Raw genomic sequence first — 19,342 nt, forward strand, 5'->3', positions numbered from 1 at the left:
GTAATTCATATGTATGTTAAGATTGCAAGATCAAAGTTGGATTATTTCCATTCTAAGCAATAACAGATTTGATCAGAGATATATCAAGGCATTGTTGATAGCATTTCACTTGGAGAAACACAGAGATATATCAAGGCAAATTCATCAACGACACAACTGAACACAATTATGTGGGAAATACTTGTGTTTGAATTAATTTGTGATAGACTATATATTGGATCTCTATTAACAGTCTTTTGCTAATTTTCTTTCATATTATTTTCAGAATCTCATGCTGGAGAGATTGAATGAGAAAGATTCTGAGGAGGACGTTGATGAAGCAGCGGCTGAAATTTTCAAAGACGTGTTAGGGTTCAAATCTGGATACGCATCAGGGATGGGGCACATGGTCATTCCTGAACCTTCGCCTTCAATGAAGAAGAACAAAACTTTTATGCGTCTAGCGGAGGAGAACGAATGGAACAAAAGTGATGCAGAAATGTATAAGAGTAAAATAGAACAGATGATGGCTGATATTGTAGATATGAAGAGGAATTTTGATGAGTATGAGAAAGTCATGAACTTTCAGGTATCTGAGTTGGAGGGAAATACTGAGTCTCGTAGAGAGACTCAGCAGGACACTTAGGCGGCCCAAGTCCAGCAGTAATTTTTGTAGACTTTTTTTGTGGATGTTTTTTGTGGATGGTAACAATCCAAAGGCCATAGTGGTTTGTAGAAAAGGAATATATGTATCTACAAACATTGCTGCCCATATTGTTAGGTTGGGTATGTTAGACCCAGTGCAGGAAAATTAACAAGTGTTTTGGTTTTCCATTTCCTAGTGTTTTGTAAGCAAATATTGGAGATGTTAGTAGTCTCCCTTGATTGTCTTGCCGCTTCAGAGACTTGTGGTTACAAAGGGGTAATTATTGGCTATAATTTGTGCATTTAATTAATGGTTTGTAGACTGTGTATATATTAAACCAGACTTCATTGGCTAATATTAGTGTTGCTTTCATTGTATGCAGGTTTAAGCTCTCTCAAAACTTAGGTATAAATTTGATGGAAGGATAGAACAACAGTTGGTGGAGATGAAGAGGGTTTCAAGAAGCTGGCAAAATTTGCACTACATAGCAGTAAGTGTAAAGTTTCCAGCCCGTTTGCTTTTATTCAAGCTAATTGTGCAAATACATGATGGATGAAAAAAAACATGGACAAAACAAGGTTGGTTGGCACATTCACGATATTGTTAATTTGCATAATGCAGTTTGGTTCTTGTGTTTGAATATGGAATAGAGTGGCTTTTACATTTATGCGCTTGCCCTCACTATGCCATTCCAATTAGGGTATATCTTCATACTATTCAATTATTTCATTTCTCCTTTCTTCCAACCAAGTATTGCACTCATTTCCAGTTTCAGTTTTTCTAGTGATTGTTTTGCCATTGAGCTATGAAAAAGGGTAATATTCTCTGTGGGTATTTTTTTATGATAACGTTATTCTGTACCTAACATAAGCCTTGACCCAACCATCTTAAAACCTAGAAGGAGTGATGCATAAATCAAGCAATGGTTGAAAAGAAGATATTATTTTTAACACACACTTTAGTGTTTGAATAACCATGAGGCAACTAGAATGAAGGTAATATTCCGATGACATAAAAAAACCTATTCTGTACTTCTGGCTAGGAATACTTAGACAAATTAATTTTGGGGCTAGTTATGATTGATCTACATCATAACATAATAGGATTTGGGTGTATGCCTTTTTGGGATCTAGACTGAAAATGGATGGGCAGTACTTTCCTAGATGATGTTATTTTCTTCAAGCATGCTCTTATTCTTATAACTGTAAGCATTTTTTTTTTGGAATGATCCTTTTATTTATGTATTTGCTCTGCTGTCTTTGATTTCCCGGTGGTCTAAAAGTGAAAAACTGCCCCTTTCCCCCAACCAGAATTTTCTTGTTGCTTTCTCTTGCCTCTCTTTTCATCTGTTTATACATAGACTTGTGGATCGAGTTGCCTAGGCTAGTGAAGAATCTTAATACCAAGCTTGTAATTAGTATGGTTGTATTGATGCTTTGTAGCTAAATTTGGTAGTTTCTGGTGGTTATACTCACAAACATATTAGTTCCTACTCTGGGACTGAAAGATTAATGGTGGTTAGCTTATCCAAAAAAAAAAAAAAAAGGGGTCCTGGTGTGCTAGCCATGATAAGTTGTGTATTTATCATTTGCTCATTTAAATTTCAGTACTAGATTTTATGAATTGAGGGTTTTTTTTTTTTAGTAACTATTGTTTAACCTTGTTGAATATTGTGAAGGATTATAACTACACAAAAAGGGGATCTATATGTATCGAGTGTTAGATCATTTGTTAGAAATATGGCTTAACTGCTTGTACTAGTCCAAATCTCATATTTCAAGTCTTAAAGGTATAATAGAGGATCCAATCTCTCCAGGCAGGGAGCACTATTCCAGAATGGACACAAACCTCAGCTCATCAGCATTAGTACTGCAACATGTGTTTACTGCAGATTTGTAATTCCATCCTGTACTTGGGTTCTATTTGCAAACATACTTGTATTTTGATGGCCTATGTTGATTGGTTAACCTAGTGGACAGATTTGTAAATTACAATATTAATTATGTATATATACATAATAGTTGTCGGTAATCTGAATTTTTTGTTTGATAAGTTTGAAATATGTTGTTGCTTATATTTTTTGATGGATTATTGTGTTGAAAGAGGTTCAATACAGGCCTGTTTGTGGGATTAATTGTTGTGATAGTGTTGATTTTTGGTTGGATTCATTGTTTTCAGATCTGATTGGTAGGAAAATCTTTTTTTTTTTTCCCTAGTTGCAGACACTGGTGAGAACAAACTTTTCCAGAAGAGTTAATTTGGTCACAAATAATCTTTTCTCACCATCGTATTTCACACAAATAATATTCCTGTGAAATGCATCTTAAGCAGATGATTTTTAGACCAAGAGATTGTAGTGGAAATTGTAAATCCCATGAACAAATTGGTGGGTAAAACGCAAAAACCCATCTTTTGCCACAAATTAATTTTGGTGGAAAAAAATTGAACCAATTTGTTACAAATGAGCTTCACCGGAAACCACTATTTACAATCAAGCAATTGGTAGGAAAATGTTATTTTCCGACCAATTGATTGTAGTGGAAAGTATAGTTTCCACCAGATTTTATCTTCCAGATTATTCTTTTCCCATGAACAAATTGGTGGATAAAATGCAAAAGCTCATCTTTTGCCACAAATTAATTACCGTGAAAAAAAGTTGAATCAATTTGTTACAAATGAGCTTCGCCGGAAAAAACTATTTACAATCAAGGAATTGGGAGGAAAATGTCTTTTTCCGACCAATTGATTGTAGTGGAAAGTATAATTTCCACCAAATTTTATTTTCAGGATTCTTCTATTCCCATTAATAAATTGGTGGGTAAAATGTAAAAGACTCATCTTTTGCCATGAACAAAATTCGTGGATATAATAGTGTTGCCACGAAATTATTTCATGGATAAACGGATTATTACCGACCACGAGGTCATGTTAGTGGACCTATTTGCCACAAAATTAAAATGATTTATCCACTGTGAAGGTCGTCGCAAAAAATCGGGCTTTTCCCATGAACTGAAAATTTGGTGGAAAATTTATTTTTCCCCACCGGTTATATGCCACGAGTGTCCCACGGATCAAATTGGTGGGAAAAAAATGATTTCCCACCAATTTGATATTTTTCCCGACCACAGTCCCTCTTGGAAAAAAATGAGATTTCTTGTAATGATCATTACAAAATAAACAATAATGAATCAACTATACAACCACACTATCTTATTAACTTTTTTTGTAATATAAGTACTGCATGACCACACACCTACACCAGCTTGTTCTCCCCCCACACAACTACACCAGAAGCTATGATATGTATGAGATTATTTAATCCATGTAAAGCCAAAAATGATAGAGAAAACCCAAGAGATCCACCAAGATTTTAATTTTTCCTTCAATCAGTAGATGACATGAGTAGTAGGAGAAGAGTTGCCCTGCTTTAAACTAATACAACCTACATACCATAAAACATGTACAAATTCCTGTAAAAACAAGAATAGTTTCAGGAAAACTCAAGTTATCATTTCTATAACAAGCATTTGTGAAGTGACTAATCACAAAAAGTGGATTATCAAATAAGAGGTTAACAATTGGCAACTTATAAAATGAATGAGCAGTTTAGCAACCAATTTGGGATCCATCACAAAATGTAGATATAGTATGGAGAAGATTTTTACTTGGTCCCCCTGCTGTCGCCGGTATAAATTTCCACAGTCTACAACACTATGGCTCCATTACCTCCATAGACCACCAACCTCTAATTGAAATACAAAAGTATCTTATAACAATGTCTTTGCATTTCTGGTTGCTATGGGACAATGAAGAATACATATTCTCCACCAAGATGAGAAAGCACGTGAAAGGAGTGAAAGAGCCCAAACCAGCATGCATATTTCTAACATTGCAGTAGGACCCTCCTAACTCTTTATTTTAAAAAAATAATTTCATTTAGTACAATAACAATAAACAAGATTAAAGAAGAAAGTGGGCTGTTTGTCACCACTTCATAAGTGGCCTTGAATCTAAGACCTCCCCCCACATAAATATGAGTAAAAACACTGTCAAATGTATATGATATTTATTTGGCATATAGATTATGTATCAAGTATGCAGTATAGCTGCAATTGAACCAGCAAAGATGAGATAGCGAGAGAGAAAGAGGAACAGAGATAGAAGAAAAAAGTGGGCGGAGGGTTAGAAGCATTAGGGTTAGGGCTTGGCTTTTTTGGAAATGGGGAAAAGGAACAGAGCGAGAGAGAAAGAGGAGCAGAGTGCGAAAGAGAGGAAAAAAAAGGTCTGTCTATTTTGATTCGAAACTTTTTGCAGTGAGAACAGTCGTCGTAAAAGTACTATAAATTGTTGCAATTAGTCATATGCTACCAATTTATTTCCTGCAGTCATATTTCTGGTGACCAAAATTGACGAAAATATATTTCTCGCGATGACATATTTAGTCGTTGAGATTTTTGCAACCCAACAATCCAAAATGAGTTGTTTTGCATCAATTTCATTTCCGGCAATAAAATAAAAAAATGACTTTTTTCATTGCAATTTTTCGGAAGGTTTCCACCCAAACAGTGGAAGTGGGCTTTTTGTTACTATTTTTAGTCGGCACAAATAAATGTAGCCGCGAAAACTACTTTATCTTGTAGTGTGTATGGTGTATGGTGTTTAAAGACGAGTAGCATAACCTATAATGGAAATCATGTATCCACCATGTAGGAAAACTTACCTGCCTTTCTTTTGTATTGTATCCATCTTAAATAGAGATTACAAGTGTGAGTAACGGTTATGAACAGCTAACATCATGACTGTCTATTGTGCTATAAAAGGAAATATAATCACTGCCTATCATGCTATACAAGGAAATAGGAACGTATACAAAACAGAATAAGGAATTAAAGATGGGAGGAAGTCATGGAGAGAGAATCATGGTTGACAGATTGTATCTCTACATCCTGTGACGCCCGCAAATTCCGCTTGGGATCGGACGGACATTTGAAGCGTCGAGACATGCAACACAAGGTTTCCTGCCCCCGTTCATGACATATAAGATGCAATATTCCTAACATGCATCTAGCATTATGCAATATTCACAGCGGATAATTTTTCTTTTTAGCAATACTATGCATCAAACCGAAATATCCCAAATACTTAAAACATACTTCATACATAATGACATACTAAACAACTGAGATCACAATATTAATCCATATGGTTGTGATCAAAAGAGTGATGGAGATTGAACTCTACAAATACAAGTAGTAATCTGAGGTAACTATTGTATTAACACCTACATCGCATCGTCGCTTAGTCGACCATTTCCAGTTGGTCGATTCCCGATTCTCCTTCAGATCCTGTAACAAAATCTACCATTCGGGGGGGGAATGGTAGTTGGGACTACCACAGTAAGATTTGATTACAAATCTCAGCAAGTTAACAGGAAACTTCCACACAGGTTAATGATGCATGCATGGCAATAAAAGCATGAATGCATAATCAAATCGTAAGTAATCATAGCATAACTTGACATACAACATAACATAACTGGCATAACTTAAACTGAAACTGAAGCTTAGCATGAACGTGACTTGAAACATAACATGGACTTGAAACATAACATGAACGTGAACATGCATAATTTGAACTTGAACTTGAGCATGACATAACATAAATGTGAACTTGGAACATAACGTAAACGTGAACATAACATAACATGAACTTGGAACATATTCTTGTCTCATGGGATTACCATGATTGCGTGAACGTAAACTTGAATATAACATAACGTGAAACATGACTTGAACTTGGAATCTTATTCAATAGACTTAATCATTAACATGACCATATGGGTGCTACACAGGTCCCCTTGAGCCGTGTGTCCCTGCCGATTACCGCATCACATCACAGGTTTCTATACCAGCTGTGAGTGCGTTAATACGTACTCCACAGTTGTTGTGGCCCCACGTATTCTACGTGTCACAATTGCTGTGTCTCACGTAGTGTATGCTCCACAGTTGTTGTGGCCCCATACTTCATGCTCCACAGTTGTTGTGGCCCCATGACTTATCTGTTTGTGCCACACTTGCTGTGGACACACGTAACATAATGTGTGGCACCATCGGCGTTAGTGCCTGGCGCGCTCCGGTGACCAGCTAATTAGGCCCCATTCGCAACCTGTTGACTGTACTTCGTCAACCCAGGGAATTTCACACCTATTTAGACACTCCAGCGTGAACAAAGGAGTTCCACTAGGATATTACCCCATCCTAGCGCTTAGGGTCGTGATTGACATGAATGACTTAACTGGCAGACATGACATTTCGTAACGTGACGTAACATGAACGTGACATAAAAGATAGAAATCTTGACGTAACATAACGTGACATGAACGTAGGACGACAGACATGACATACTTCGAGACATAAATGTAACAGAGAACATTTCATAACATGTCATACATGTAACATGCAACATTTCGTAACATGGCATACCATATAACAGACAACATTTCTTAACATGGCGTAACATGTGACAATGAATATTACATGACAAGAAATACATGTAACAGATGGCATACTTAACTTAACATGACATACTTGCAATGTATAGCATGTATAGCAATACGTGACAGAATATCTTGTGTAACAGATGAATAATTCATGACAGAATAAATTCTGTGTAACAGATAAATATGTAATGACTTGGCATGGCACATATGATAACATGCATACATACAATTTAGTTCCCTTACTTATCACACATACACATTAAATTGATAGTAAGTTAAAAGCTAACTTACCTCGATCTTCGCGCTTCGAGACAAAACTCAAGTGCGATCACGGGAAACTGAAAGTAGTGATTTCTAAAAATTAAAACTTAATCACTAACAATTAGGAATATAGAAAAATATCAACTTAGAGTAAAATTACCATTTTACCCTCTACATGTGGGAAAATGACCATTTTACCCCTAACTTAAGGATTTTGCATCCTAACTCCAAAAATCACCAAAATTTACATACCTAATGTAAATTTTATCCTAAGCTCAAATATCAATTCAAAAAAAATTTAAAACTAAACACAACCATCAAAACTCTATATGGCCGAAACTTATAAGGCTATTTCCTTTGCTTTTTGTTGTAATTCTTTCAAATCTCAAAACTCATGATTAAACCAAAATTTTTCTTCTACTACACTCATAACATATTCTTAAGAATAATCATGTTTTGAATCATGAACAAAAGTCATCAAAATCACTAAAACCATACTTGAACTTTTTGGTTTCTCTTCTAAGTTCAAAACAGAATTTTGTTTCTAACTTGTTTTGATCAACCTCTTGATCCATGACTTATAAAGAAGTGATCTTCAAACCAAAACATCACATGATTCAAAAATGTGTCATAAAACAGATCCAAGCTTCAAACTCAAGATCACATGGGTAAACATCAACCAAAACATAAATTTAGCCAAGAACATCATCACTTTGGCCTAACCGAATATCTCCTTGCATAAAATTTCATATGTTCGAAACTAACTTCAAATATCTTCAAAATAACATTCTAACATGTATATAAGATGCTTAGGATCTTCCAATAAAAATATCAAAGCCATTGGAATAAGATTAAACCATAAAAGATTTAAACTTTCTCAAAACAGAAACTGTTTTTCCTCTTCCAGTTTCTAAGTTTCTAGACCTAAGAAAATATTTCACCAAAACTTTTAATCATGCGACAAATCCTCAACCAATAATCATATACACATGTTAACAGTACTCCATAAAAATTTCGGACCAAGATCTATTCATTAGCTTGGTCAAAAACTCCAAAATATAACACACTCTCCAGTTTATCGCCCAGAATAACCTTTCTGGGGTCTAAACAACTTTTTACCAATCAAATGATCTCCAAATGGAACAAATAAGATATCCACGTAAACTAGACTCCAAAATAAACAACTTTCATGAAGGAAACATTGTGAGGAAACACTTACAAAAGCTTCGAAACAGGCATTCAAAAGAGGTACGAAAAACTGTCCGAGAGTGTCTTTTGTGTTCTATGAAGGAAAAGTGTAAAGGAGAGCTGCTTTTCGTGGGAAGTGGACTGAAGAGCTTCTTACACAAGCTATGTAAAGTGATAGGACTGAATGAATGGTTGAGTGTTGGCCTTTTCTTCTCATAAAAATCAGACCAAGATCTTTTCTCAAGGTGGAGTGTGAGAGTGAAAGAGTGAGGTGGCCCTTTTGCTTTGTCTTTCTAGAACCTTCTAGGACCTTCTTGTACAGATCTGGCCAGCCAAGTGGGGGTACAAAACTTAGCCATGAAGCAATCCTATGGTGACCAAATTCGTGGGCCTTAAAGGGCCTAAACCGAATGGGCCTAAAATTTGGGGTTTAAAGAGGGTTTGGGTTGCTATCAAGCCCAAATCCAATATCACTTGGTCCAATCAATTTTTCAAGGTTAACAAGGTTGGATAATGATGTTCTAACACAAATTTGAAGGATTAATAGCATGTGGAAGTGATTTAATCAAGTGATTAAACACAATGCTAGAAATCGGATTAGAAAGGGTTTAGAGGCCAACTTTAGGGTTTTGGGGAAACCGTTTAGGGTTTCGATTTCAACAAAGCTTTTGGGCTTTCAATTGGATTCCCACCATTTAGGGTTTCACTAGGATTGAAAACCTCTTTGGTCTGGCACAATTTGGTTGAGCAGATGAAACAAGGTTTTGCTTAAGTGGCATGATCTCACACCTTGATTCCTTCAAATCCAACAAACATTCCTCATGGTGCCAAGTGTCTAATATTATTCACTAAGTGTGGCTAAGATCTTGCCAAGTGTCCAAATAAAACTTCTCTAATCCAATTTGGACATTCCACACTGTGATTTCGAAACACTGCAATTGGTGCGCTTACCGAGGTTACTATTCACTTCGAAAAAGTGAATCATAAACTTAGTACTAAAAATTCCTAAATATTCATATTAACCTACAGTGAAAATCTTTTACCGAAATTCAATCTCGAAGTGCCCCTAAAAATAATTTCACAATTTTCAACAGACGTTTCGTCCAGAATTATGAAAATAGGATATTGCGCCATAAAATTCTAAATAATCCACTGAGTCTAATGGCGTGGACCATAATGCATTCTGACACTTCTAACTATCTCAAATAAATAAAACTCATATTTCTAGCACCATAGTGAGTGATAACACTAACTATGTTGATAGATTAAAACCTATGCGATTGGTCGATTCATAAAAACTTATGGAGTTTTTACGAGATTCCTAAAGTCAATAGAAATTCCACCAATGAATTTCTAGCGGGCTGTTACACATCCCCCCTCAAGCTCAAGGCGATATTGGACTGCTGAAGAGCTTGCTTCTATTCGGTAGAAACTTGGCAGCACACAATGGTTTTGTAAATATATCGACGATTTGATCTGGACCAGAGATATGTTGTAGAAAAAGAATACCACGAGCTACTTGTTCTCGAACAAAATGAATATCGATCTGAATATGTTTCGTGCGATGATGAAAAACTGGATTCTTAGCCATGTTGATAGCACTGATGTTGTCGCAATACAATGTGGGAGCATGAATTAAATAGCTGATACTTTTTAGAAGATGCATGAACCACATAAGTTTAGCTATGGTTGATGCCAACGCATGGTATTTTGCTTCCGATGTAGAGCGAGACACGGTAGCTTGCTTCTTAGCTCCCCAAGATAACAAGTTGTCACCCATATAGATAGCAAACCCAGTTGTAGAACATCGATCATCCCTGGATCCTGCCCAATCCGCATCACAAAAACCACAAAGTGTAATGAGAGAAGTTTGGACAAAATTAAGTCCAATATTAAGAGTACCTTTGAGATACCGAAATATACGCTTAACGGCAAGGAGATGGGTGTCTCGTGGATTTTGCATGAACTGACAAATATTGTTGACTGCATAGGAGATGTCGGGGCGTGTCAAGGTGAGATATTGTAGCGAACCAACAAGGCGCCGATAATAAGTTTGATCAGATAGGAGAGCTCCCTCATTAGCAGTCAACGACGTACTAGAGGCCATAGGAGTGGAGACTGGTTTCGCACCGTCCAGACCAAATTTCTGAAGTAGAGAAAGGACATATCGAGTCTGAGTGACAGTGATGGTTGACTCATCTCGTGTAATTTGTAGGCCTAAAAAGTAATGAACATCTCCAAGATCCTTCATGTGAAAAGCAGTAGAGAGATGAGAAATAAAGCTGCTGATGCTTGAAGAAGAGCTCCTTGTTATAAGTATGTCATCGACATAAATTAAGAGCACAATTATATCTGAACCTTGACATCGAGAAAATAAGGACTAATCATAGGGACATCGATGGAAACCCATTTGTTGAATATAATTGCTGAACTTCATGTACCATGCTCTTGGAGCCTGTTTTAAACTGTAGAGAGCTTTATGCAGTTGACAAACATGATGGCGATGAGATGAGTCTTCAAAACCAGGTGGTTGAGATAAATATACACGCTCTTGTAAATCACCATGAAGAAAAGCATTACTTACATCAAGTTGTTTAATTGACCAACCTTGAGACAAAGCAAGTGTGAGGATCAATCGAATGGTACCATGTTTAACCACTGGACTAAATGTTTCATCATAATCTAGGCCAGGAAGTTGGGTGAAACCACGAGCCACTAGTCGAGCTTTATACTGTTCAATTGAGCCATCAGATTGTGTTTTAATTTTAAACACACATTTGCTACAAACTAGGTTCATGTTTGGTGTTTGAGGCACCAAAGTCCATGTATTGTTGCTATGAAGCGCATTAATTTCATCTTGCATGGCTTGCTGCCACTTTGGATCAGTGAGAGCGTGCTTATATGTTCGAGGCTCTTGTGGTTGGTTTTCAAGATCAGCTAGAAGCATGCAGGTATTGGATGTCTTGAAGAAAAGAAAACCTTAGGCTTTAATGATCTTGTTTAAGTGCGCGTTATCATAGGATGAGTTCGACGTGGTGCAGATTGTGAGATGGCCTCAATGTCTGGATAAGACAATTCTGAAGCATCCTGAATGATAGTGTTGGTAGGAGGCTTCTGGCATGGTGCAGACTGTGGCATTGACGCAGAGTGTTGAACATGAAGTGAGGAAGAAAGCAATTTGAAGAGTCGGATGGAATAGATTGTAAAGTAGCAATTTGAAGAGGCTTGGGAAGAGCACGAACTTTGAAGGTATGAAAATCAGATTTAGTGGACTCCTGCGTAGACCTGAAGGGGAATGTTAATTCATCAAACTTTACATGCTGAGAGATATATATGCGACCTGTTTGCATGTCAAAACATTGATATCCTTTGTGATGTGTAGAGTATCCCAAGAACACACAACGAATGGATTTATAGTCCAGTTTGGACCTTCCAAAAGGAGTAAGTAATGGGTAATATGCACGCCAAAAAACTCGTAGAAGAGTATAGGATGGTGGCGTTCCAAAAATAAGTTCATAAGGAGACTTGTTACCAAGAATAGAAGTTGGAAGCCGATTTATAAGAAATACTGCAGTGTTAAACGCAGCTGTCCAAAATCGTGGGGGAATGGAGGCATGGGCCATTAATGTTAAACCAGTGTCCACAATATGCCGATGTCGACGTTCGGCCAATCCATTTTGCTATGGTGTTCCAGGACATGATAACCTGTGAATAATGCCATGGGCTACAAAATAATCTTGTAAACTTTGGTTAACAAATTCGCCGCCACCATCACTTTGAATTATTTTTGCACAAGTATTGAACTGGTTAATCATTCTCTGAAGAAATTCAAGAAATATAGTGGCGACAACAGATTTACGAGCCATAGGAAAGTGCCATATGTATCGAGAATATTCATCAATAATGATTAAATAAAATCGAAACCCATTATATGAGGGGATTGAGGCAGGTCCCCACACATCAGTATGAAGAGTATGTAAAAAGGTTATAGCATATGTCTCTCAAGAGCTAAATGGTAACTTTGTTGATTTACCCAAAACACAACTTTCACAAAATGCAACATTTTTATTCAGATATGATAAAGATAAAAGTTGAAGAATTCGAGATTGAGGATGTCCAAGCCGAGCATGCCACAAGTTGCTAGGTACTTTAGTTGATAGCAGACCAACTGGAGAATTTGAATGTTGGCGTAACTGGATTGGATACAAGCCATCGACCACGGAGCCCTTAAGGAGCACCTGCTTCGTCCTCATGTCCTTAATAAGAAAACCCCAAGGATAAAATATAAAATAACAGTTATGTTCCCTTGTGAGTTGAGAGACATATAACAATTTCTTTTTAATATCAGGAATGATAAGAACATTATTGAGCTTAATATCACTAGCAGGTAGTGAGACTTGTCCAATACCAGATATTTGTAATCTATTTCCATTTCCAACCATAACAGAATCGTTTCCAAGATAAGAATGAATACCTTATACTTCATTTGTATCAGATGTCATATGATGATTTGCACCAGTGTCGGGGTACCAAGTGTCCTTTGTAGTGTCGGCAACATGGAGTGCAGCAAAGGCTTTGAATTGTTCTGCTTCCTCATCTGAGGCAAAGCATCCATCTACTTTATGGTTCGGGCCTCCACATCGAAAACAAGTTATGCCTCCACGTCCGCGACCAGTGCTGCGTCCACCACGATTTGTGAATGTTTTAGTGCCAGTTCCAGAATTACCTCTAGTTGAGCGGAAAGAACGGGCATCTTTGTGTTGGGATTGAGAGGTACTCTGGTTGTGTGCAATATTACGACCACGAGAACTATGAGCTCCACGAGAATTTGTATTGGTTCTACCACGATTTGTGTAAAATGCAACATTAGGAGAAGTCACCCGTGCTGCTTGAAGATGAATTTCAAAATCACGTAATTTGCCGATGACCCCTTCAAGAGGTGGGAAAATATCTCGAGCATGTAAAGCTGCTACTATAGGATCAAACTCAGATCCTAAGCCTCGAAGAATACATATGATGAACCCATCGTCATCCATTGGCTTACCTGCACCTCGAAGAGACAAGGCCAGAGATTTGGCCTTGTGCAGATAATCTTCTAAAGAAGAACTGCCTTTGTTGAGAGACTGCAACTCGCCCTTCATCTGTTGAAGACGATCCCGAGTATGACTACCATAAAGAGTCTCCAAAACATGCCAAGCATCATGAGAGGATTCCCTATTGATGACTTGGGATAGGGGACCGTCAGACATAGAGCTATTGATCCATCCAAGAATCAATTGATCAGTGCGCAGCCACATAGCTACTGTTGGGTTGGTTCGAGACTCACCATCTTCACCGATGATGATTTGTGACGGGCAAGGAACCTGATTTTGCACATAACCAAGAAGACCATTTCCACAGAGAATGGGAATGACTTGGGCTTTCCACAAAAGATAATTTGTGGAGGCTAGTTTAATCGAGATATCAGGTAAATGAGGAGAAAGTGGAAAGTCAAGTGAAGAAGGAGTTGACACATGTGGGATCGAAGAGGTAGAAGACTCCATTGTTGGTGATACGTCTGGGGTCTCTGATACCATGTAGGAAAACTAACCTGCCTTTCTTTTGTATTGTATTCATCTTAAATAGAGATTACAAGTGTGAGTAACGGTTATGAACAGCTAACATCATGACTGTCTATTGTCTATAAAAGGAAATATAATCACTGCCTATTATGTTATACAAGGAAATAAGAACTTATACAAAATAGAATAAGGAATAAACAGAATAAGGAATTAAAGATGAGAGGAAGTCATGGAGAGAGAATCATGGTTGACAGATCGTATCTCTACACGCCAAGGAATCCCACGATGAAAGCTGCCGAATGTGTGTTTTTTTTAATATTTGTTTTCTTTATTTTTTAGTATTGTGTTGTTACATTTTTTTGTATATAAAAAAATAAATAAAAAATGTTTTAAAGAATAAAAAATAAATAAATAATTTGCACTGTTGGTAGAAATCCTTATGGGATTTCTCGATGGCACTAGCAGTTGCATTGTAAAAAATGAGCAATGCACGGGATAATTCCAAAAAAAAAATCTTTTGTTGAATGTGCCATGTCAATAGTTTTGACGGAAATGATAAGATTTAGAATACCACTGCATATTTATATCGATCACTTTAATTTGATTATAAGAAAAAAAATGATTGTGACTTGATGAGATATGCATAGTACTAGCTAGAATATCCTAGAAATTATGGAGGGCATAGATCTAATATTTATTACCGCAGAAATAGAATTACAAATTTCTATTGGTCCCACTTTGGCAAAACAAAGTAATTAATAATATAGCATGAACATTTCGTTTATTTTAAATCTGGCTCGAGTATATATACTCAAACTTATTCTCTGAAGGGCATGCATTTTTGGCCTCATTCCTTAGATCCTCATAGCATCAACGTATGACTTCCCGTCGAGTTTGCGTGACAAAAAACCCTTCAAGTAATCTACTACTCCTATTCTTTTGAACAATGCCGGTGACTCTGCATTCACAAGGCTAGGCGCCGGACCGAAATCTCCTTCAAGTTTTGGGCTTAAAAATGTGGCTATCGACAGCCTCTCCTTTTCAGAGTTTACAGTCGCACGATGCTCGAGGCTATGGTAGATACCATTCGTCACAATCTGCCAAACCATTCATGCATGGGAATTAACCAACAACAGAAAACTAGAATCAAACACTTTATTACCGTAAGAAAGATTATATATATATATATATATATAGACACACACTTTGGCCTGATGAATTTTATTGCATTTAATAGATAGTTTTTACAGATAACATTCTGCGATATGGGATTCATATATTTTGTCCGTCTCTTTCCGAATCATAAGAACTGTTTATGTGTAATGTAAAAGAACTTAAGGGTAATACAAGTCTCCAAGATTTACCTCCAAAATGTCTCCAATGTTGACGATAAAAGCATTGGGAATGGGTTTTACAGGGATCCACGTTCCATCTTTTCTAACCTGGAGACCTTCCATTTCATTGAGTTGGAGGAGGATTGTTAGGCCTGTAGCATCGGAGTGAGCGGCTAAGCCAATGGCAAGCTCTGGTTGTGGACAAGGTGGATAGTAGTTCATCCTCATTGTTTGCGTCCCTTCTTCAAATAAGCACCTCATGTCATTACTTTCCATTCTTAGAGCTTTCGCCATTTGATCTAGAATTTTCATGGCCAGATCTTTCAGTTCTGCTGAGTAAGCTTCTAAGTTATCTCTGCAATTGGATTCCATAGTGATGAAAAATACTGGTCTTTTATATATTGGGGGAGGGGGGTCGAACCCATAATCTCCATTTTGGAGATGTGGGTCTTGTGCCATTAGGCCACATGCATTTGACAATTAGTTGATTTGATACTTTAGAGTAAAATTTGAACAATTTATGATAGCCTCAATGTCCAAAATGACGTATTTTATTAAAAAGAGTAACGGTAGATATAGTTTTAAGGTATGTAAGTCACGCTTACTCATTTTGAAGAAAAATAAGCCCACCATTAAAAGAATGATTTTTCCATATCAATCTGATTTCACCCTTTTTTTTTTTTTTTTTTTAAACGTAGTGTGAGCATGTAATTAAATAGAATTTCTATTTCAAAAATCATGCAAGCATGTGAGTGGAAAACAGAGATGGGACCTGAGCGGGAGGGGAAGGCGAGGTAACAAGTGGGGCTTCCTCAAATAGGTGGGAAGGGTGTTAAGGCCGAACATGTCACCCCAGTCCAGCTTTTGCCCCTCCAAAACAATAGAGCTTTGTCCAAAGCCCTCAATCTCTCCTTCTCCTTCACCTTGCCAATACTTCTTTTTCTCTTCCATATCCATATTAAATAGTTCTTGAATGCCATATTTTACCTTCTCCAATAATGAACTGCTCACTCCATGATTTATTAACTGTAAAAACATTTCCACATTAATTTTTCCTCATAAATAAATACTAAAAACAAAACTTATGCCTTCATTTTATGGGTGATTACTCAAACCAGTTGGTTTGAAAACGACTTGATCCATTTCATTTTATTATTATGAAAAAGCAAAAAATAGTCGTATAATTTAATAAATAAAATCATAATGGGCAACCATATACCTTTTTCTTGCCACCTCTATGATTTTTCTCTTTTAAAACATAAGCGTTGACACACTTATAAAATTAGAATAATTAATGCTAAGTATTGTTGTAAGATTTATAAGTCTAATGTATTCTATTTAGCGAAACAGTGAGAGTTATCATTAAAAGGTAAGATTTTTATATGAGTTATAGATTTATGTTTTTTTATAATTATTTTTTTTAAATTAATTAAGGTCTCGTTTGGTTACACAGATAAGATGTGATGAGAATTGAAAGTTAAATAAAATATTGTTAGTTTTTCTACGTACCACCAGCCTTGTGGAACGGTCGTGTAATCGGCAGAAGTGGAAATTGCCACATCAACTTTTTACAATAATTAAAAAAGAGAATAAATTATGAAAGGAAACAAGCAACCCATCAGCTGAAGAAGAATTAGCATCTCAGCATTTGAACCAATGACTGAAGAAGAACCAGAATCTGAAGAAGAGGGACTAAAGGAAGAAGAAAGGACTGGACTAAACAAAGAAGGAAGGACTAAAACCTTTTCTGCAGAGCATTTCGAGTGGCTGAAAACGCCCAAATCCATTTTGGCAGAGGATTTCAAGTGACAGAAAAACACCCAAATCAGTGCTCGACAAGAATAAAATAATGCTCATAACGATTTGAAAAAAAATTTGGAGGTCAAATGGGACTTTCTGAGAAGCGTCATTAGGAGCTTTATGAGACCCATTGAGATTCTAAAGTCTCTCTTTCTATTCATCGTAAATCAATTAATTTATCAAATTCATACAATGGTTATTATATTGATAATACAGGAGACCCTTTAGTTTTAATTTTTGAAAATCAATTTGCATGACACTTTCAAAATTGAAATTCTACTTCTCTTCACTATTTGGTTGGGGAGAATGCTAGCAAAAATTATATCAAAACTGTGACTGTGGAGAAGACGATAAGGGCTTCGTGTGATGTGGCTATCACTCTTATTCACGCATATGGTAATCTCATTCTTGTGTTTTGGATTCGTTTTTCCTTCAATCTTTTCAAACTTCGAACCCTTGATCAGTCAATAACGGGTTTGATATCTTATTCAAGGCTTAATGGTTGAAAATAGTTACAGATCATCAGATGCTATAATTCTACAACCCTTTGTGTGTGTGTGTGTGAGTGAGAGAGAGAGAGAGAGAGAGAGAGATCAAACTGACCTGGAAGAAACCCCATTCTTTGCTTGCGAAGTGCAATTTCTGCGACTCAAAATCCATAAAATCTGGGGAAAATAGGAGTTGCATGTCGATGACTGGGATTTGTGGAAAAGATGTGGAGTTGGTTATGAAGGGAGGGTCTTGATCGGGCCGTAGATAGCGCGGTGGCACTGCGTTTGGCGTGTTCTTTGCCAGCTCCTGAACACAGGGAACTGGGAGAGAGCTCCCAAACCTCGATTTTTCAGCTTCCATAGCTCTGAGATGGGAAGTCCAAAGGCAATTACAGAGCTTGAATTATACCTATTACAAAATGGCCACGGGCACCAGTAATGTATTACTGTCGAAACTTGTTTTATGCTTTGAATATGTACGTGTGTTTATATATATATATATATGGTCTATGTGTCTTATTCTATTATTATATTTTGTGTTAAAATTTTAAAAAATTAAAATAAGTAGACGAGAAGAAAACAAACCAAGGCCGCTAGGGAGAAAATATTGTTCACGCATTCACGAACCCTACCCAGAAGGAAAGACAAATGGATGATAGTGGTCCCCGAGTCTCTATCTATAGCGCCTAACTTTGACTTTTGCTTTGATTATTGAACTGCTTAAATCAATTTGACTGGTATTTATCTATTTTTTTTTAAAGAAATCTTTTCCAGATCTTCTTTCACTATCTTTTCCAGATCATAAGGTCAACGCTTATCAATTAGTCCTTTTTTTTTTGTGCTGTTTGTTTACAACCTATGTGTTTCTCGGATCATTCGATGAAATTTTGCATTGAACAATTCAATGATATCTTATTCAAGGCTTAATGGTTTAAAATAGGTACAGATAATCAGATGTTATAATTCTACAAAATGGCCATGGGGACCAGTACTGTATTGCCGTCGAAACTTGTTTTATGCTTTGAATATGTGCGTGTGTTTGTATGCTCCATGTGCTTTATTCTATTATTTTCTGCCTAAGACTTTTTTTTTTCGGTTTTTGGATTCTTCCTGGTGCGGGTAACATGTTTGTATTTGTTTCTATCATATTTAATTATCTTTCTTTTATGTATGTTGTTCTATTTATATTTATATATTTTGTTTCGAAGAAAAGCTTATAAAAATTTTGATGTTTAAATAGGGATTATTCTCTTTATAAAAAAATCTGGACCAACAAAAGTTGCTGCACTTTCAATTTTAAAAAGTTAAAAATAGTAAGTATCTTTATTTTAAATATATTTTGTTGAGAACAAAAATTAAGAAAACTGCAAAAATAAAATAAATACGATTTTTTTTGTAATTTGTTTGGAGAACTTGACATGAACAAGTCATTAATTTTGGCAAATATTGAATTTAAGAATTTTAACATATGCTAAATTAAATCTATTCTTTTTATTTCATGTGTATTTGTCATCTTCTTATATTAATTTGTTGTGGTTTACATTATTATGTCTGTTAATTATTGTTGATTTAGATTACGAGTA

General features: G+C 36.3%; 1 protein-coding gene across 1 annotated transcript; it reads right to left on the bottom strand.

The window, feature by feature from the left end:
* Window positions 1–14,793: 14,793 nt before the first annotated feature.
* On the bottom strand, window positions 14,794–18,212 carry LOC108991077 (protein SRG1-like). The gene is made up of 4 exons (XM_018965218.1): window positions 17,872–18,212; window positions 16,241–16,494; window positions 15,499–15,823; window positions 14,794–15,231 (listed from the first exon to the last, which is right to left on the bottom strand). Exons 1-4 carry the CDS (start codon window positions 18,118–18,120, stop codon window positions 14,989–14,991), a joined length of 1,071 nt encoding a protein of 356 aa, XP_018820763.1. The 5' UTR covers window positions 18,121–18,212; the 3' UTR covers window positions 14,794–14,988.
* Between the last annotated feature and the right edge of the window lie 1,130 nt (window positions 18,213–19,342).

This window comes from Juglans regia, chromosome 3 (genome assembly GCF_001411555.2).
Source record: "Juglans regia cultivar Chandler chromosome 3, Walnut 2.0, whole genome shotgun sequence".
In the NCBI taxonomy this organism is placed as follows: domain Eukaryota; kingdom Viridiplantae; phylum Streptophyta; class Magnoliopsida; order Fagales; family Juglandaceae; genus Juglans; species Juglans regia.